The 20,273-nt window shown below is 34.4% G+C and overlaps 2 protein-coding genes across 4 annotated transcripts; one reads left to right on the forward strand and one right to left on the reverse strand.

Moving 5' to 3' along the window:
- The first annotated feature begins 4,962 nt into the window (after positions 1-4,962).
- LOC18602728 (choline monooxygenase, chloroplastic-like) lies at positions 4,963-14,038 on the forward strand. Of its 3 annotated transcripts, XM_007034302.3 has the most exons (10): positions 4,964-5,316; positions 5,439-5,484; positions 5,741-5,876; positions 6,743-6,817; positions 6,927-7,139; positions 7,462-7,557; positions 7,780-7,895; positions 7,973-8,066; positions 12,566-12,616; positions 13,728-14,038. In XM_007034302.3, the coding sequence occupies exons 1-10, from the start codon at positions 5,058-5,060 to the stop codon at positions 13,863-13,865; spliced, it is 1,224 nt and encodes a 407-aa protein (XP_007034364.3). In that variant the 5' UTR covers positions 4,964-5,057; the 3' UTR covers positions 13,866-14,038. The 3 variants fall into 3 exon arrangements, with proteins under 3 accessions (XP_007034365.3, XP_088662067.1, XP_007034364.3); XM_007034303.3 differs by lacking the exon at positions 6,927-7,139 and having other exon boundaries at positions 4,963-5,316; XM_088805941.1 differs by lacking the exons at positions 7,780-7,895; positions 7,973-8,066 and having other exon boundaries at positions 4,963-5,316.
- Positions 14,039-16,043: 2,005 nt separating this feature from the next.
- LOC18602730 (zein-binding protein (Protein of unknown function, DUF593)) lies at positions 16,044-20,273 on the reverse strand. Its single transcript, XM_007034306.3, has 3 exons — positions 19,401-20,273; positions 17,129-18,684; positions 16,044-16,470 (listed from the first exon to the last, which is right to left on the reverse strand). The coding sequence occupies exons 1-3, from the start codon at positions 20,059-20,061 to the stop codon at positions 16,411-16,413; spliced, it is 2,277 nt and encodes a 758-aa protein (XP_007034368.3). The 5' UTR covers positions 20,062-20,273; the 3' UTR covers positions 16,044-16,410.

Here is a 20,273-nt window from a genome sequence, read left to right on the forward strand (position 1 = left end):
TAATGCATCATAAACTTCAAATCAGTCCCAAATCATTCCAATCCCATTCCGTATGAAAAATCACACCGTTATCTAAAAACTTTTTAAATTACATACAAACCGACAAATTTGATTACCAAAAACAAACAAAATCCAATTTTGTTAAATAATTGAGTAACCATGACACCGATACAAACACTAAAGCAAGTAAAACGCATAGTTCCTTGATACAATAATTTCTTGAACCACAGAATTCAATTACAAAATAAAAAAAAAATTGACAAAATATACTAACACAAGGGTTGGGTATTTTATTTATGTTCAATTTTACATGTATATATGCAATTTCTTTGAACAAAATTAACCAAAAAAATAATCTAAAAGCTTAAAGATAACATAACTAAATTTTCAATGCCTAAGAAACCCAAATTAGAATATTCTTCAATAATTTACTTCACTTTACTTAGCATGATCGTAGCTAATTATAATTGTGATTAATTATGAAAATGGACTGATCTCAAAAATCAAACCCAAATTGAATTTAAAGATAAAATAAAATCAGAATTAATTATATATTAGTCATAAAAAATTTGAGTGCATATAATGATTAATCTAATCCAAACTAAAGAACTTCATCTCCGTCATGCTTTTCTTCTTTTTTTTGTTGTGATCAGATAAAAGAGTCTCCCAAGTCTAGTAGACGATCTTGAAAGCACCCTCAATTATGACTAATTCATTCTTGTCCGAGTGGACCAAGAGCGCCACTTCCTTGTAATATTTCCTAATCATAGCAGCTTCATCTACTAATGAAAAATCTTCGATAAAGAGACTCGAATACAAGACTTTAGTTTCGTCCATTTTCATCTTCATGCAAAAGCAAACTTGTGAACCAAATAAGCGGTGATGTACTTCTGAACCATACGTAACTCAAGATTCAAGTCAAGCACTATGAACCCTTGTTGGATGGTCATTTCGATGTTTCTCAATTTAAAGTATTCTTTTGTAGTTTCTTTACTGTTTTAGCTGCAATTTTCGTGAACTAAGATTAACGGAAACAAAGACGGAAGTCAACCATCATAATACAATTTTTTCAAAGAAGGTAAAAAATGATATGAGATTTAGGATTTGAAATGTGAGATTTAAGATTTTGTGAGTTAAAATAATGCTATTTATTTTGTCAGGCGATTTAACGTTTAAAAGGAGCTAATTTTGTTTGGAAGGCATCTAAAACAAGTCACTTTTCTTTAATTTCAAATATGGCATCTAAAACAAGCTAGTTTTCTTAGTTTCAAATAAGGATACAATGTAGCAAGTGATCAAGAGTTGTGGCTCGAGAAAGGAAAGCCGACAGAGAAATCCAAGAATCATTGTGGTAAAGAGGTGGTGCGACTGGGTTGGAGTCTTAGATATTAAATTATGGAGAATGGAATATGGCTCTTGTTAGGAAGCCTTTATTTTAGGTTGGATTGACCAGAGATGAACAAAGTATTGGTATTCAAAAGAAAGCACACACACTTCATTCATAATCTTAAAAATATACACAGCCTACTGGTTACTTGGTAGTTATAAAAGATATTACAAGTAAAGGCACGATAAAAGTAACTATGAGGTATTGTCTGTTTTGACCCGTCGACTTTACGGTTTTATCCCATAAATGATGTCTCATAGGTTGAAGGTAATGTAAACCCTTATATTTTCAGTATCACTTTATTACATAACCAATGTAGGATTCATGGCTCCTTTCTCTAGGATCATGATATCCTCTCTTACTCCTTACTGGAAATTTCTCTTCGATGTGAGATTTTGTAGCTTAACTCGGTTGGAGTATTATCTCGATGATCTGAGATTCAGGTTCATGCAAGGACCATGACATTGTGGGTGGAGAGAGTTATTGGTAGAGAGAGAAAATAGAGGTCGAAATGGAGAGGAAAGGGAGAAAAGAGGGATTAAATAGTTTGGGTTTGGGTTATAAACGGTGTCATTTGGAGAATAGAGGGAGAGAAGGAAGAGATAGCCAATTGATGTTAAGTAAAGAAAGGTTGTGAAACGATCAAAACGGCAACGTTGGGAGAAAGAGGAGATCAGATCAGTGAAGTAGATCTGTAGGCCTTTAAAGGCCTAGTCACTAGAATTAGTTCAAGCCCAACGAGAGGTAAGGCTTGTTCCTTTTGCTTTGGGTTTAATTTGTGGATTTGAGATTCTTGAGCTTCCTTAATTGGTTTGCATATGTTTGATCTTAGTAGGATTTAGGAAATGAAGAAATGAAATGAGATTTTTTTTTAAATAGAATAAGTGAAAAAATATAAGAAGATTTATTTTAAATGTAAGGAATGAAAAATTGAGACTAAGGAAACAAAAAATTGTAAATAGGTGAAAAGAAATATATTTAGTTTCTTTAAAAATATAGAATATATATATCTTTAGTTATGAAAATATATTTAACAAATAAAATATATGTAGAAAGAAATGAATAATTGATCATAAAATGTTAGGTAGATATTAAATATAGGAAAAGTAAATATTTAGTGGTAGAAATAGATTTATTTAGATTGAAAATATATATAGAAAAGGAATGTTTATTTAGGTATAGAATATGTTAAAGAAGAAATATAAAATGTGAGAAAAGGTGAAATGTTAGACATAATCATAAAATACTTAGTTATGTAAGTTTATATAGATATCAAATAGAGATGGAAATGTACTAAGAAAAATTAAAATTAATATATAATAAAATATGATAGTATCAAGTTGACTGAAATCGATAGCTTTATCGAAAATTGGGATAGGAATAAATAAAAAGGAAAATGAATGAAAATATAGTAAGATAAAAAAATGATAAAACAGTATTGGTATAAAATGGGATAATTATCTGAATTAACTTCTTGATGATGAGATTTCTTCGAGAAGCTTGTAAGGATAAGTTTCCTCAGGATATTCTCTAAGTGAGATGGCATTCTCGGATTTTACTAAAATGATGGGAGGATTCAAAAATGGCCTCGATAAAAGGTTGTCAATTGTAATACTTAATTATGAATTTGCATTTCATTGACATGTGTGCAGTATATACGAACAATGGTTCCGATGATGAGATCTTTTTGGGGAAGTTTGTAAAGCTAAACTTTCCTAAGAAATTCTCTAGGTGAGAATTCGTTCTCGAATTTTACTAAAATGATGGGAGGATCTGAATAATGTTTTCAATAAAAGACTTTGATTCGTATATTAACAAATTGTAATGTGCATTATACCAAAAGACACTTATCTTGTTTACAATTGTCAATCCCGGTGATGTGATTTCTCCAAGAGACTTGAAAGGATAAGTTTCATTGAAGAATTTTTTAGGTAAGATGACATTTGCAAATTTTACCAAAACGATGAGAGGATTTAAGAAATGGCATCAATAAAAGGATGTTAATTGTAATAATTAATTATGAACTTGCATTCCATCGACATGCATACATATGAACAATGGTCCTGGGCCTTATCCTTTGAACAATAATTAATACGTACATGGTGTTGTAAGCACCGATTGAGCCTTTTTTCTTTCATCTTGGCAAGCATAGCACGATCTGCGTTGCTGTTGAGACGCATGGCTCTTTTACGGTCTAATGATTAGAGAGCATTAACTACATCTGTGAGTTACTATTATAAGAGATCCTTTAAACCTTCAAGTGATGAGATGGTGGGTTTAAACCTCTCGGGTAAGGATATCAAAACTTTCTTGACAACTCTCTCTTCAAGTAGACTTTCTTCTAAAAGCCTTACTTAATTGACTATTTTCATCACTTTTTCAATGTACTCCTTCACTGAGTCAGACTCTTTCATACGAAAAATTTCAAATTCTCTCATAAGATTAAAAATTTGAAATTGCCTCATCTTGTTAGAATCTTGGAACTCATCTCTAAGTCTATCCTAAGCCTCCTTTACCGTGGAACAAGTCATAATTCTTGCAAACACCGATTTCGTGACACATGCATGGAGAAAGGATAAAGCTCGATATCGTTTAGCAACTTCTTCTTCATATTGTTTGATTTAGGCAAGTGTTGCCATTTCTTTCAAGACAAGGGGCTCCGAACCTATCTCGACAATGTCCCGTAGGTCATAAGCTTGTAAGTGGGCTTTCATTTTTACTTATCAGGATCTATGGTTATCACCATTGAAGGTGGGAGGTAACGGGTGTGAAGCTGTGTTGGAGATGGACATATTGCTATTGATTTACAGCTTTGTAAAGTTGTAATTTTAGTTGGTGGTATGTTTCAGGTCTCTCAAGAGCTTAGTTTTGGTATGATACTATATTAATTATGGAGAATGGAATATGGCTCCTATTAAGAAGCCTCTGTTTTAGGTTGGGTTGAACAAAGATGAACAGGCTATTAGTATTTAAAGGAAAAGCACACACACTTCATTTATAATCTTGAAAATATATACAATCTATTAATTATTTGATAATTATAAAAGATATAACAAGTAAAGGCATGATAAAAGTAATTGAACATAGCAACATGTTTTCAACTTTCACGAACAAGTCATGTTGCCATTTTCAATTGACAATAACTTGTGGCCAGCATTATCAACAACGTCAGTGAGATGAGCGAAGAAAAGGAAACAGGTTAAGGGTTCAAAAGATGGCTTTTATCACTTCGTAAAACGACACCATGTGGCAGGAGATAAAGAAGCATTAAGAAGGAAACGACGTCATGTCACTCATCATTACAAGAGATTAACAATAAACGACGTGGTTTCCTCTGTTGGGTTCCCTGACCAGGGCCTGTTTTGATCAGGCCTGTATTAGCCTGTAGCTCGTTTGGAAGGGGTAAGCTCACTCTACAGAAAAAGGTTGGGGTTTGGTGCTTTTATGTACTTTTCATTTATTTTGGTTTTCTTTATATATTATTTTTTTATATTAATAAAATACATAAAAAATACAATAAAAATAAAAATTTATTTTAAATCATTGATTGCGTCATATAGTTAACAACTCTTTCTACTGCGTGCTGGATTTCTATCTTTTTTGCTACTGTGCCAGACAAGGCAATAAATAACAGAGTGGGGAAGTTGGAACATCCGCAACTCAGACAAGGATGACTCTGCTGCTGAAACCCATCAGTGAAGTATTTCTCTTCCAAAGCCATTTCCAGCATCCAAGGTTAATTGCAAACTTTTCTTCTGTATCGTGTTGTTCCGACAGAGAGAGTTACAAAGCTCAGACAATGGTACGTGAATTTGACCCGAAAATCCCCATAGAGAAAGCGCTCACTCCACCCAGCTCCTGGTACTCTGACCCCTCCTTTTACGCTTTTGAACTGGATCGTGTCTTTTACAGGGGTTGGCAGGCTGTTGGTTAGTATACTTACTCTTCTTTTGGTTGCGGTTCAGGATACTAACACTGACAATTACTTTTGATATATGTCAACAATCTGAATTTCTAGGTAGATTGTTGAATTTTGATTCTGGTTTTTCAGGGTATTCTGAACAGATAAAAGAAGCTCATGATTATTTCACCGGCAGGTACATTGATTTATCTTGCAATACCCACTGACACCGACCAGAATTTGGTTTATTAGCTCAACGTTAGTTCCCTTCCCCTCACCCGGAATTCACTAAAATAATACTATCTTGGTCCTCGGGCCGCGCTTAGTTGTGGAAAACTGGTGCGCTTTATGTTGTCCATTTAACATACGATGCCCTGTTTTCTGATTCCAGCAGTTAAATAGGCTCAATTGTCACGTATAAGAGCAAATGAAGGTTTATCGTCTTTATGCAGATTGGGAAATGTAGAGTTTGTGGTCTGCCGGGATGATAATGGGAACATTGCTGCTTTTCACAATGTCTGTAGACATCATGCCTCTCTTCTTGTGTCTGGAAGTGGGAAAAAGTCTTGTTTTACATGCCCTTACCATGTAAGTCTGTTTGTATCCGTTCTGATTGACTTAAGAGTATCTTGATTTTTTCTATGTTTTTGCTGTTGATTTGTTTTAGTTTCTTTTATTTCTGTATTGATGAGAAAGTTTACCCTTAGCTGCAACAGGACTTCCCCCCCGATACCTCCCTAAGATTCCCCTTTTTGCTTTGAAGTTTCAGCTGCCAGAAAATTGTAAAGCAGTTGATTCAGAGTTTTGCCCTACCTTTAACACATATAAAACCAGCTACCAGCAGATTTTTTACTTCAAACTGAGTTCCCTGCCTTATAATTCGTCCTAAATTTATTATGATAAGCTTAAAGAAGAGTTGTCATTAGAGAAGATTAAGCACAATATAAGATGCATTTGAAAATACCATTAAAAGAAAGGCTTTTTCTACACTTCCAGCAGAATGGTAACCATTGCCTAGCTGAAAACTTTGTGCCCTGTTCAATAAAGCTAGCCAGGTGTTGATGGATTCCTACTTCATATTTTGCGCGTCTCAGACAATCTTAAGTTCTTCTTTAACAATCCACCTACTCAATTTATGTCGATTGTTTCATTTGCTCTCATCACCAACATGCTGCTTTACATCCAAAGAACCTACTTAAAGTGGAAAATCCTCACAAATGAATTTGTGGCAAAACAAAACTTCCTCTCATGAATAAAATTTTTGTAAGTGACATCCACCACCAATTATGCTCTTCTGCAAATTAAAATGTGCAGTATATCTGATGATGACTGAAAACATCCTTCCTTCTTTAAACAATACTGCAAATCAAGTATTGTCCTTTACTTCCCATTTACTGCTGAGATGCCAACCAGTTTACTTACTAGATATAATCCCTATCCAATTTTTTCTGCAGGGATGGACGTATGAGTTAAATGGAGCACTTCGTAAGGCAACTAGAATTTCAGGAATACAGGATTTCATTGTAAATGTATGCTGTTGTGCACTTAAATATAATTGTTGCCTTCTTGTTAATTCAATAGCAATATATTTCCAGTTAATGGGATACCTTGGTTGATATCTGCTGCAATTGATGGTAGGAATTTGGACTTATACCAATAAAAGTTGCTACTTGGGGACCATTTGTTCTTCTCAATATGGACAAGGAAATTTTACAGAAGGATGACATTGATACTGACATCCTTGCTAGTGAATGGCTTGGTAGCTGCTCAGAAATATTGAGCCTCAATGGGGTTGATTCCCCACTAACTTATGTTTGTAGACGTGAATACATCATTGAATGTAACTGGAAGGTGTGTCTCGGTAGCTAATGGAAGATCCTTCAATTTAGTTTGTCTCAAATGGCATTTTATGAGGACATGTGTATATCTATATATATATACACATACACACACACATATATCTGTTTGTATATATATATAGATGAGCTTCTTGTAGTTTAAGAAAGCTGTGTCTCTTCAATCCCTTGTTTTGTGTCACATTCAGGGTTAATTTAGTATTTTAAATACCACAAACAATGATATTTTGTCTCAAATTTAATGGTCATAAGGTTGTTGTGCAAGTTTGATGAACATATACACAGATTGCTGGCAATCTTTTATTTCTTACTCGCAGGTATTTTGTGACAACTACTTAGATGGTGGTTACCATGTACCGTACGCGCACAAAGGCCTTGCATCTGGTCTTACGCTTGATTCATACACCACCTCAGTATGCCTCTATCTGATCTTTCTTTGGTTTCAATTTAAGCTTTACAAATTAATGTTGTTTGGCTTGGACAATTTCTGTTAAGAATTCTAAAATGTCACAGGGACATATATGCATGCATCATGTTTGATGTTTCTGAATGAGACATGCTTCAATATCTCTTGTTCACGTTGTGATTTAAATGATTTTCATCACAGTCTGTCAGTGATTATTGTTATGAAACAGATATTTGAAAAAGTTAGCATCCAAAGTGTTGAAGGTGGCTCTAAAGAAACGAAAGATGATCGGCTTGGATCAAATGCTTTATATGCTTTCATCTATCCAAATTTCATGATTAACAGGTCCTTGTTACTTCCATCTGCATTTTATCCCCACCCTCCACTCCTTTTGGTAAAGTATCTTTTTTATGGACTTATAGGTATGGACCTTGGATGGACACCAATCTGGTAATCCCATTGGGACCTAGGAGATGCCTTGTAGTATTTGACTATTTTCTTGAAGCTTCTCTTAAGGTAATTTTATTTAGACTTTTGCCAACCTTAAAGTTATTATATTAAGAGCCTGTTTGGCCTAATTTTTTTTAGCTTAAAAGCTATTATGAAACTCTTATGAAAAATAATAGCTTTTAAAATTAAGCAAAAATTGTTTGTCAAAATACATTATATAAGTTCAAATTTTGGTTAAAATTACCCTAAAAGGTATTCATGTCATCTTCAGTCACGTAGTAAGCCAAAGTAGAACAAGTTTGCTTCAAGCTTATATATGATTTCAGATGTTAAAATCAAAAAAATTCATACAGAAACAGAATAGCTTTCAAACTTTGTACAGTAGTAATAATATTAGATTTTTGTTGATCTAGCAAGCAATCGGACCATTATGCTTCAATTTTCAAAAAAGAAGAGAAAAGAGGAAATGATGTATTTGACATTAAATCTTTTTTAGTGAAGAAGAGAGAACCTTTACATGGTATCTGATGTAATTTTGAATTTTGGGTCTTTTTTCTCTTAATCTTTATAAGAATAAAAAAATACCTGATTTTGCTGTTTTATTGTTAGGTCTTTTGTTTTTTTTGGTAGTTTTTGTAGAGGGAGGTAGAGGAAAGGGAAATTGCGATTTGCATTGAAGAAGGTTGATTTATAGAGGGAGGGAAAAGAGAGGGAGATCAATTGAGAAAGGGTATTTTCTAAAAAGCTAATGTGTTTTTTTTTTAAAAAAAAGAGAAAACTTCTTTCTAGAGCTTTTTGTTAAGTTTTTTTTAATTTTGTTCTTTAAAAAAAGTTACTTTTTTAAAAAAGAGTTTCTCAAAATCCTGCTTGACTTGGTTTTTCCTTTTAAGAAGTAAATAAGTTAAAAAAAATCAAATTGAACAGGCACTAAGTAATATCTTCTTCCAGTGCATTGCTTTCATCATATTATCTGTCAACCCACTGCATTTTATACAAGAACATTACTGTAAATAGTATTTTAGCAAACCTTAAAGAGTGCCCTTAAGGTGCTCATTTAGCAAAATCCTTCTACTTATTCATGCATTTTGTGATATATTCACGATTGTACTTATAGAATATCAAACATGCGAGAATGTAATGTAAATAATGGATCGTTCTATGCATGTGAATGGTTTCATTTTGTACCTATCAGCTAGATACCATGAGCATGGTATGTTCTGACATCAACTGTAATTAGTCAAAGGATGAATAAATCATATAAAAAGATGACACAACTTGTGAAAGGCTTGTTTTGGCGATTCTCCATACACTGATAACTTAAGCTGGTCAAAATACATCGGACAAACCTGATTCGGAATGTTTAATTACTGGGCTTGAATAGCAATGTGTGTTTTTATGCTTTCACTATCGTAATCTATAGGACAAAGCAGTCCCTTGGACTAGATTCAAGTGGTTTGGATGTGCACAGTGTTGCTTTCTTAGCTTAGCATACTCTTGGTAGTCAGTGCAGAACAGAAAAAGATAACCACATCAATTTTCCTTGTTGAAGACTTGGAATCTAAGGCTCATGAGTAACTTTTAGAAGGACAGAAGAGCCTTTCAACTCAAAATTCTTCTATTGAAACAAAGTTCGGAATTTTTTTTTAAGGTAAATTACAAAAGGCACCCTGTGGTTTGAGACAAGAGAAATTTGTCTTTTGAGGTTTGAAAGGTGACATTTAACTACCTTGAGGTAATTTGTTAAGCTAACATCTAACAACATTAACTTATTTCCCTTTTTTCTTCTTGTTAACTGCCCTTAGGTTGAATATGTTAAGTTAACATCTATACTTGCTTATAAGAAAATGCTAACGGTGTTAAAAATTTCTACCAAAATAAAGCTCAGGGTGGTTAATTGTCAGTTTTTAAACCTTTGTAGGCAATTTTTTTTTGAGCAAAACCTTTTTTATTTTTTGTAATTTACCTTTGTATAATTTTCATATAGTGACTTGTAAAAGAGATCTTACCTACCAAATAAAATCTTAGAGCTCAAGGCATCTTATTGGATACATGTTGCAGTGTCTATGGTGAGCATGAGGAGACTTTAAGGCACATTTTCTTTCAATGTTTTTTTAGTAGAAGGATCAGTTTCACTACGTGCGGAGATAAAAGCAATATTATTTGGTTTGGAGATGACCTGCATAAGGGTTTTAACAACTTGATATTTGAAAGTGGTTCCTTAATGGCTGCTAAGGAATCACAAAGTCAGAGACCAGTAATGGGAGTGGGGTAGTATTGTGCATGATATCATTTGGTTAGCTGCTGATTGCTCTAAACATCAATGCATTCATACCAGGTGAGAAGCCACTTCTTTGGCTCATGCTTTAGCTAGGATTGAGTCCAGTAAGGACGATCATAAAGTTATGTAACTTGGATGTTGTCTGATTTTAATCAAGCTTTTACAATAAAAAAGAAAACAAAAATTATTATTAGGAGATAGCTGATGGTAACCTGTCTGTTCTTAAGACGGAGATATTGGTTGCAATCTTGAGAGGCAAGGGGGAGAAGAAGGGTGTCTCTGCATATTGCTGGCACTTGTTTGAGGATGAGAGGAAGAAAATTGTAATACCGAGTAAAAAAGTCATCTAGTTCATCCGCAATAGTTTGCAGGTTCAAAACAGAAAAGCCTTTTGACTACGAATATTCAAAACATTTTCCTAGAGACTTTAGAATAGAGAAGAAAAGAAAGGGAAAGGGGAAGGATGGTTATATGAATTATTATGGTGGGTGGGTCTGTCTGCAGCCATGCCTATGTGCTTCTACACACACAATATGTACTAGGAGAAGGATGATTGTATCAACCATTGTGTTAGTACACGTGTGCATCCACCATAGTATGCAGGGTCAAAAAGGAAAAGCCTTTTGACTATAAATATTAAAATCATTTTTCTGGAGACGTTAGAGTAGAGAAGAAAAGAAAAGGAAGGGGAAGGTGGTTATATGAATTATTTTGGGTGGATGCGTCTGTCTGCCACCATGTCTATGTGCTTCTACACTCACAATATGTACTAGGAGAAGGATGATTGTATCAACCATTGTGTTAGTACATGTGTGCATGTGCACCTGGACTCAAATCACACATGCACAACCACAAAAATGTCTCCTTTCCTTATATCTAATCTTTAACAGTTTGCAGGTGATAACAATAATTAAATGTTGGTTATAACCATAGAAAGATTTGTCAATTCAAGCTGTGGATGATTAAAAATTTTTTTGGTGGAAAACTGATCCTTTTCAGTGTTTCTAATGCTGCTTTGATCTCTTGTCTTGTATAATGAAATTGGTTGTCTTAAAACACTTTATCTCTTGTATTATTTGTTCTCTTTGTAATATTTAGCAAATTGAGATTTCAAGATATTTCTTCAGATGGGCAGTTGTATTGTCTTTGTAGACTCAGTAACTTTAATGCCTATAGTTAATAATCTAGATGATAAAAAATAAAAGCAACGTTTATAAATAATGCTCCTTTAAATTGTTTTCTACTTCCAAGCTGAAATTTCATGAAGACTCTCTAATGTTGTCAGATATCACTGCATGCTTTACGTGTGAACTTCCTTTCACTTTTGACAGGAAAATATTTAAAATCTCAAGAATGTGATTGCAATGAAGAGTTATGAAGCTATCATATACTACAAATTTATTACTGTACTTCTATGCCTTGACCTCTAAATACTGCAATCGTACCAAATTACATGCTTCTATTTTTCCATAATTTTGGATTATATCAAGTTGATGTATGGGTAATGTTGTTTCAGAAGGGATGCTTCAGGTTTAGTATCTAATATCTTAGCCTTCCACATGTTGTCTTGTGTATGATATGGCATTTGAAAGTGCATGTCTGTCTAAATAAATATGCTGACAGTAACCACTATTAACATTCTCTTCTGTGCATCGTATAATCACAGTAACCACAAAAACTTAAAGCCTTTTGACTTGTTTTATCACATGGTTGCCATTGTTATGAAGCTTCGTAAGGGTTGTGCCTGTGTGATTTGAGTGCAGGTGCGCATGCACACGTCTAAATAAAGCCTTTTGACTTATTGTATCACATGGTGGAGTTCACACCCTTATGAAGCATCCTAACAGTGGCAGCTATGTGATACAATAAGTTAAAAGGCTTTAAGTTTATACAGTAATCATCCTTATCCATCTCTCAAATTTGTAGAATTGTAGTAGGCTTTAAATTAGGGGAGGAGAAAATTGAACTCGATTTCTTTTTGTTAGTAAGCTGTGGCCGCAGCCACTGTCCCAATCCATAGAATTGTAATATTTCGCAATTTTATTGAGTGGGAGGAGCACATTTTCTCAATTTCATGATCTGCTTTGAATCTTATAATGGTGAAACATTATTCTATGTTCTATACAGTAATTCGATCCTTTTATTAGTAATCCATATACTAGGCATCTTGCTTAATCTCCCTCTCTATCATGCGATGACTTTGGGCCATGATTAGCTTTATATGGTCCCAATTATAGAGAAGAACGATGAGAATTCCAATTTAACCAAGCACTTCTTTTGGCCTCAGGATGACAAAGCTTTCATCGAGAGAAGTCTTGTGGATAGCGAAAGAGTTCAGGTACTAGCACATGATCTTTAGTCTTGCAAGCGGAGTTAACTAACTGTTGTTGAGGGAGAACCAAAGATGAACAAGAATTAATACGTTAAATTTAATCAACAATCAAAACATTCGTGATAAACAATTTTATATAACATATAAATAAAAAAGATCAAGAAAAGAAAGATTTATAATAAGTTTTTATGAAAATTGTGTTGGACGATGTTTTATAAATTTAAATTCATCAATAATTAATTTTATATTGAAAAGGTTAATAATATCTTTTTTAATATAAACAAGTAAATTATTTATAAAAAACTCATCACGAAATCTTCTTTTCACAATTTTTATTAGTTTGGTGTCTCAAATGTAGGAGGATAATTTGGACGATTTATATATATATTTTTTAAAGAATTTGTCAATTATTTTTAACTTATACTTTAATTAATCTTTAAAAAATTTAATGCAGTCAAAATCTAATATTTTTATTTTATTTATGTTTAAAAGTAAAATATTAAATATAAAATTATAATGCATAAATATATAAATACAATATATAAGATTTCACACAATAATTAAATATGTAAATGGTTAAATAATATAAATAAAAAAATAAAATAAAACTTTATCTCCTCTTAGCTTCACACAATAGTGGTGAGTGGCCAATGTCCAAGTTCATAAATTTCTTTTAAAGAATGAAATTTATTTCAATTGTGATTTACATAAAAGAGAGTAAAGTAAAAGTAAAAATAAAAAATAAAAAAGAAAAGAAAGAGAGAGAAAGAGGTGTGAAAAAATTTAATTAAGATTTAGAGTAAAGTTAAGTAGAGTTTGTGAAGTTATTTTATTATTTTTTATTTGTATAAATTATTAAATAAAAAAATTATTTGGAGAGTATAAAAAATATATAATAAATAAAAATGTTCAAAAAATTTGGAAGGGCCACAACCTCATAAATATACTATTTTTCATAACAATTAAATATATATATATATATATATATATATTAAGTAAATATTTTCTAAAATTTTGGACCCTTCACCCCGGTTTAGTCCTATATGTTAAAAATTTATTGTTGTTCTTGGAACCTTCAAATTCTTTTATTAACAAAAATATGGATGAAAATATGCAGATGGAAGACATTACACTGTGTGAAGGTGTTCAAAGGGGTATCGAATCACCTGCATATTGCAGTGGAAGATATGCTCCAACTGTCGAGAAGGCCATGCATCATTTCCATTGTCTGCTTTATGATAATCTCATAAACTAATTGACCTTGTATTTGGGTAACATGATCGAATGAACTCCAATGTTAAAGCCTTCCAGGTAGTATGAATGTTGTTTTTGGAATTTGAATAAGTAGAAATAAAGTGGGTACGTAGGACTGGACATATAGTGCTCGGTATACTTTGTATAACGTGGCAGTTGGCTCCGGCTGCTAAACTTTGCTTCTTGTCTTCCTAATAAGGTAAACATAGACAACACATGCATATATATCGGATAAATAAAGAAAAAAAATTTGAGTATCAACATGTGAAAACTGGGAATCACATATCCGTCTATTGTTCTTGAACCAAGTAGACAACTCCAACAAAAAAAAAAAGGCCAACTTCCTTCTTAATATGTGTAGTAGAAGGTGGTAACCTTCTTTATCGTTTCATCACTCATTTAGAAAAAGAAGAGAGGAGAAGCATTGTAAACAAAGGGTGAAGTCGTGGAAAAGTTTCGATGCTGAAAAATGAAAATGAAGGCAACCATTAAAAGGACAAGAAGCAGCCGAGCATTTAGTTCATTAGTTAGTATATTATTTTCCTGTTTACTCCTGTTTAAAGAGTAAAATTCGAATTTCTCTCATCAATTATAAAAAAAAAAACAAAAGGATAAGAAATTTTGAAGATTTTATTTGTTTAAATATATATATTTGAGCATGGTTAGAGAGAGAATTTAATACTTGAAATCTATAAAATTTCTCAAATCTTCGATCAAATTGAGAAGTGTCACTCTCGTGTGGAGCGTTACATGAGTAATAAATTAGAATGTTATATTTTTATTTTACTTAATTAAAGTATGTGGAATATCATTTTAAATTAAGATTATATGTTACTTGTTTAAAAGGAAACTTAACAACGGATCAAATTTGGATGGGGATTGCAATGGATATATTAACTGACTCCAATCATCAATAAGAGAGACACCGCCGCCTCTGCATACTCCATCTTGAAAACTCAAGAAAGAAGCAGCTTTGCCATATTCTGTTGTTCCTGTTAAAGGTGGTGATCAGTTACAGTTACATTAACAAACGAAGCAAATCGTGTAGCACGTTAGAGATGTTTTACCGAAAGCCAGTACTGCCATTCCCGGTCAGGGCGAAGGCAGGCTGTGATACGAGCAACACGTCCTTCATTGAGAACGGCTACTTCGGCACGGACATATGTAGCCATAGTGCCAGTTGGGCAAGCAAAGACGATCAATTGATAGACAGGACCATCAGAGATGCGTAATAGGCCGATTGACCCAAGAGTTGACGCCAAGAATGTGGGCATCTCAAGTTTGTTGTTGACCGGGCAGCGAGGATTCATCCTCAAGGAGCGCGCGGTAGGATGGTAGCGTTCAAGAACGGTTCGAAGCCGATTACAACAAACTGCAACGGCAAAGTCAGCCAGGCAGTCCAGGTCGCCGGAGATGGCGTTGATTCAGTTCCAGAATACTGGTCGCGAACAGGGGCGTACTAGTTAAGAGCAGAAACTAAGTTCTGGTAGACGTTGCGACGGAGGTCTTCAAGATTCACATCAATTATAATTGGTAATCCACAATGTGTTTCTGGTTCGATACAAACCCGACCGACAGCAGTCATGACTCCTAAAGGATCTTGAGTTGGGCGGGCCATGGTTAACAAGTTGGAGAATTTATCTAATACGGATTGCACCTGACAGAAGGCGGAATGCCTTGCAGTGAGACAAGAGAACTACTAGGCTGCGAGAAGAATTTCTCTAACCTGTGCGTAGGTCTATAGACGACTCGTAAACTAACCAGTGTTAGCCTGCTGGAGCAGTCCCGTTTCTTTGCGTTGTTCATCAAACGTTTGGCATTTGTTTTTCGTTGTTTATACATTTCTCTCCTTAACATTAATTTTTTTTTTTTTTTTGTAAGGTGATGGTAACTATTAAAGTTTACCCCCACATTTACCCACTGCTTGAAGAATTTTAGAGGAGACCTTTTATCAACATAAAACCACCAAATTTAGAAGAGACTTCTTTATGAACCCTATGAAGGAACTATAGATCATACTTCATTATCCAAAATCAGGGAAAAGTTGTTTTTACAAATTCCATCCTTTAAGTTTCTCCCCTCATAAAATTTTCCAACGAGTTTCTCCACAAGCCAGCAGCAAGTGCAATTAACAAGTTTAAAAATGAAAGCAGTTAAGTGAACAACTACGGTCACCAGATTTAAGTCAAAATTTAGTGAAAAAGGAAACTTTAAGATATAAAATTTATATGTCAAGTGGAAACTACAGGACGTGTAATAGGCAGAAGCTCATTTCTGTCTGGAACCTACAGGGCTACCAAATAGTCAAAATTGGATTCTACAATTATAAGCAGAAACTCATATATTTCCTCTTCCATCTCTAGCATATCCGTCAACTAATATTTCGCCTGACATGTAAATTACTTTTGGAAACAGCTTACTAGTGCAATTGGAGGAAAGTTGCAATCCAAACCTTCAAAAGATATCAGCTGGTCCCAGACGGAGCCAAGAGATCAGATTCTCTAGCTCATCTCAATCATCAACATTCGAGAGAACTGTTGGTTCTTTCAAATGCTTCTCAATACTCCTAAAGGGGCACCCCGCCAACGTCTTTTCTTTGACATAACCTGAAACCGTACAGCTCCAGAAATCAATTAAGTTGTTGCATGATCAAGTTAATATTTAGGATAGGTGCCTAAAACATCCAAATAAATAAAAGACTTATCAGCTCATATACGATGCTCTGTGAACAAAAAAAAAAAAAAAAGAATTAGAAGATCAATTCACAATTCTCTTTCTAGAAAGGCATATTCTCTCAATGCCGTAATTACCTAGCAAGGAAAAGATGTTGCTTCTTACAGAGCTTGATCTAAAAAGCAGAGAAGAGAAACTAATCTTGAAAATTCCATGTAAAATGATCATTCTAAAGAGAGAATGGTTTAGATGCAGGGGTAAAAAGATTTCATATTGTCTAGCAATTAACATTTAAATCAAAAATGAATTTGGTTCAATGTGACATCTACAAATTGGTTAAGAGACTATTCACACCCAGCTACGCTCTCAATTGCGGGCCAGCAAAGGTGAAATGACTCCTCAAAATAATTAGTCAAGTAGGAGAGCACCAGTGACAGCAGAAGCCATACTGGTTCAAGATTTTATGTGTATTTAAAAAGTTAGAATAAAATTATCTGTAATATCCTAGAAATGTCCAATTCCAGAAGTAGTAATCATGTAAACAAAAAAAAGAACAATACAGATTTGACCATGCAGAGAGTAATATGGCACCTTTGAGGATGGAGGGGGCAAAGATGCCTGTCGCAAAGCTTTTCCAGGTTCTGTTAACTGTCGTATCTCTCGAAGTTGACTTGCAATGTTTTCCAATATTTGCAACTGAGCTTGTTCCCTCTCCCGGTGCCCCACAGGGAAGTTGAGCTTGTCTCTTCCCTGCTGTACAATCTTTAGCCTTTCTCTAAGCCACCCAACTTCATTGTCAATTTTCAGCCGTTCATAATCGAAAGCAGACATGGAATTTCGACGTAAAATGGGAGGTAAATGTTTGCCTCGTGAAGGACCAATTGGTGGTAATCTGCCAGATCTGTCCAAACTGTTTCTTTTCCTATCAGGCTCAATTACTAACCCACCAATGGTTGGATTATCACATGTTCCAGGCAAGTTTGAGGTAACACTAATTGACTTCTTCTCACTTTCGTTTCCATTCTCTACATTATTAACGTTACATTCATCATAAATGACATGAACATCGTGAACATGATGATCAATACCAGAATAGGAGCCATGTAAGTCTTCTCCATGCTTCTCCACTTTTTCATTATTATAAGGGAAAATTATCTTAGCTTCTTCCAAAGCCTCTGTTGTCTTAGGCATCAAGCGTTGGTGTGGACTGGTTTCCCCACATTGCTCCTCTTCTTCAACCATAGGGTTAATGGCTTTCTCATGCAAATCAGGTCCCTCTGTTGACTGACTGGACTGCACATGTCTCTCTTGATGATTGAGACTCTTGTTTTTGAGTGCCATTCCCTTGTTCTGAAATTCTTGATTAACCTCATCATGAATTCTAGACAGATGTGCACGATTGATTTCAACACTAGAATTTAAAGAGCCAGCATCTTCATTGAGTTCTGGAATCGGTATTTCTTTCCCAAAAGCAAGAGTATGATTCAGTGACCTTATAGATGTGATCTCATACTCTGAAAAATCACCGTTAATTTTTGTCTTTTCCTTCTCTCCGACAGATTCAGTGTTCTGCTGCAACTTTAGCACTGGCTCCTCATTTGAATATATAGATGAACTTTTTTGTTCCTGTGTGGCTGCTGTATCATACATCTCAGCATCCAATTGCTCATTTTCAAAAAACATTTGCTTGTAAGATTCAACTTCCTTCTCCAAGAAATGCTTTTCCCTTTCTCTCCTTAATAGGATCTCTTTGAGAATGTTCATTTCTTCAGCATCATATGCAGATTTTTCCTCTATCATCCTCTGGTATTGCCTAGCTTCCATCTCGATGGTTGCCTTCTCCTCTTGCAGACGCAATATCATTGCCATAGCCTCATCTGCAGCAGTAGCAGCAGCACTTCTCTCTTTCTCAAGCTCAAGGTATAGAGCAGTACGAGCAGCATGCTCTTCTTCTAGAGCTTGTTCTAAGACTCTAATTGCATTTCTGTCACTGCCATCAAAATCCTGATCTGGTGGCAAGCACTTGAACTCAGCCAGTGCTACTTCCTTCTCTATGAGTGTATTCTCAGCAAAAGGGTCATCATCCATTTCAAAACCCTGAGAACCTTGCTCAGGCATTTCGATCTCTTTTGAAGTTTCCCAGCCATCTAAAATTTCAGAACCATGCACATTAGATCAGGCATTAGTATGTGGAGTAAAACTACAAGCTAAAAACACAAGCATTTTATGTGCAATCCTTTTATGTTCAAATCATTGCTGAAAATCAGCAAAATTTTTCCTCAAAGAAAACATTCCATGAACTTAGATTGTAGAGTAGCACTCTATTGCATCAAAACAATCTATGACTTCAGAAGTAGCAATACTAAAACCTTCTTCTCTGGTCATGGATATGACTACTAGCTTCATTTACAACTGAAAATTAACACTTACTGTACACACAAATGTATGCACCATGCACCACTTACACACAAAAGACATTTGTTTAAATCATAACTACTCCCTTAGATTATATTTAAAAAGTTTTGAAAACCTAATAATTCCCTCTTACACCAATCTTCAACATGGACACCGAATATTTATAAAATACCCCTGATGCACTTAATATTACAAGCATTGCTAGGAAAACAGTTGTTACAATCTAGATATCAAAATATTATATGAGTAAATTCCACAATAATCTTCACTTATCTTGTAAGGTAATTAATTGTCCTCAACATGCAATCCTGTGCCAATTGTTGACATATTCATATTGCAAGCGGTCCTTAAAATGAAATTTCAACATAATCAAAACATAGTATAAAAACAAATCAAAATCCTAATAACACAGATAAAAATAAACTAAAAGATAACAAAAGATCATCACCTTCAGAATTAGCCGAAGTCGTGCCCCCTTCAGTAATATCATTCCCAAATTTACCAATGCTAGCAGAAGAATTCAAACCAGTTGGGGTAGTCATCGACACCAAAGAATCATACGAAAAAGACAAAACCTTTCCACGACGACCACTAGCAGCTCTCTTACGCCGCCTAAGACCAACTCTAGGCCTCTGACTCCCAAACCCCTTCCACTTAGGAAATGGCGTAAAGCTTCCTTTTTTTACTCCAACAAAATTCTTCTTCTCATTCCATGAACAAGAAGATGCTTCCCCTTCCATTTCGACATTCCTATTTTGCCACTTGTCGACATTTGATTGACTATCATGCTGTTCTTCATCCTCATCCTCATCATCATAAAAGTTGTTCCAAATTGAATCAAAAGGGAGCTTTTTCTTAACAGAAGATTGAACAGAGGAGATTTTAAGAGATGGTTTATTAACTAAAATGGCTTGAAGACAATTACTCTTATCTGTGGACCCAAACAATCCACTACAAGGACAAGGCAAGGACAATCCAAATAAACCCAGAAATTTTGAAGCCAAATAAGAAAGGGTTGATCCACAAAGCAATAAATAAGCTATTGATAGATCAAGAAAAGCACCCACTAGGCCATTGAAGGTCCATGAATTTATCACATTGCATGCCATTGAAAAAAGATGGATTCCTATTGAAAAGTTTCAAGATTTCGTTTTTAAAAGAGAGAGTTTCAATCAGGGTAACTCACCACCGAGTCGGTTTGGATTGACTCAGTGATTGGGATAGTGAAAAATTGACCCAAGTTTGGTCCTTGAGTCGGTGAAGGTTCGAGGAAGAATCGCAGAGAAAGAGAGGTTTGTGTAAAGTTTCTAAATTTTTGGGT

This window comes from Theobroma cacao, chromosome 4, assembly GCF_053813885.1.
Source record: "Theobroma cacao isolate CCN51 chromosome 4, ASM5381388v1, whole genome shotgun sequence".
Lineage (NCBI taxonomy): Eukaryota > Viridiplantae > Streptophyta > Magnoliopsida > Malvales > Malvaceae > Theobroma > Theobroma cacao.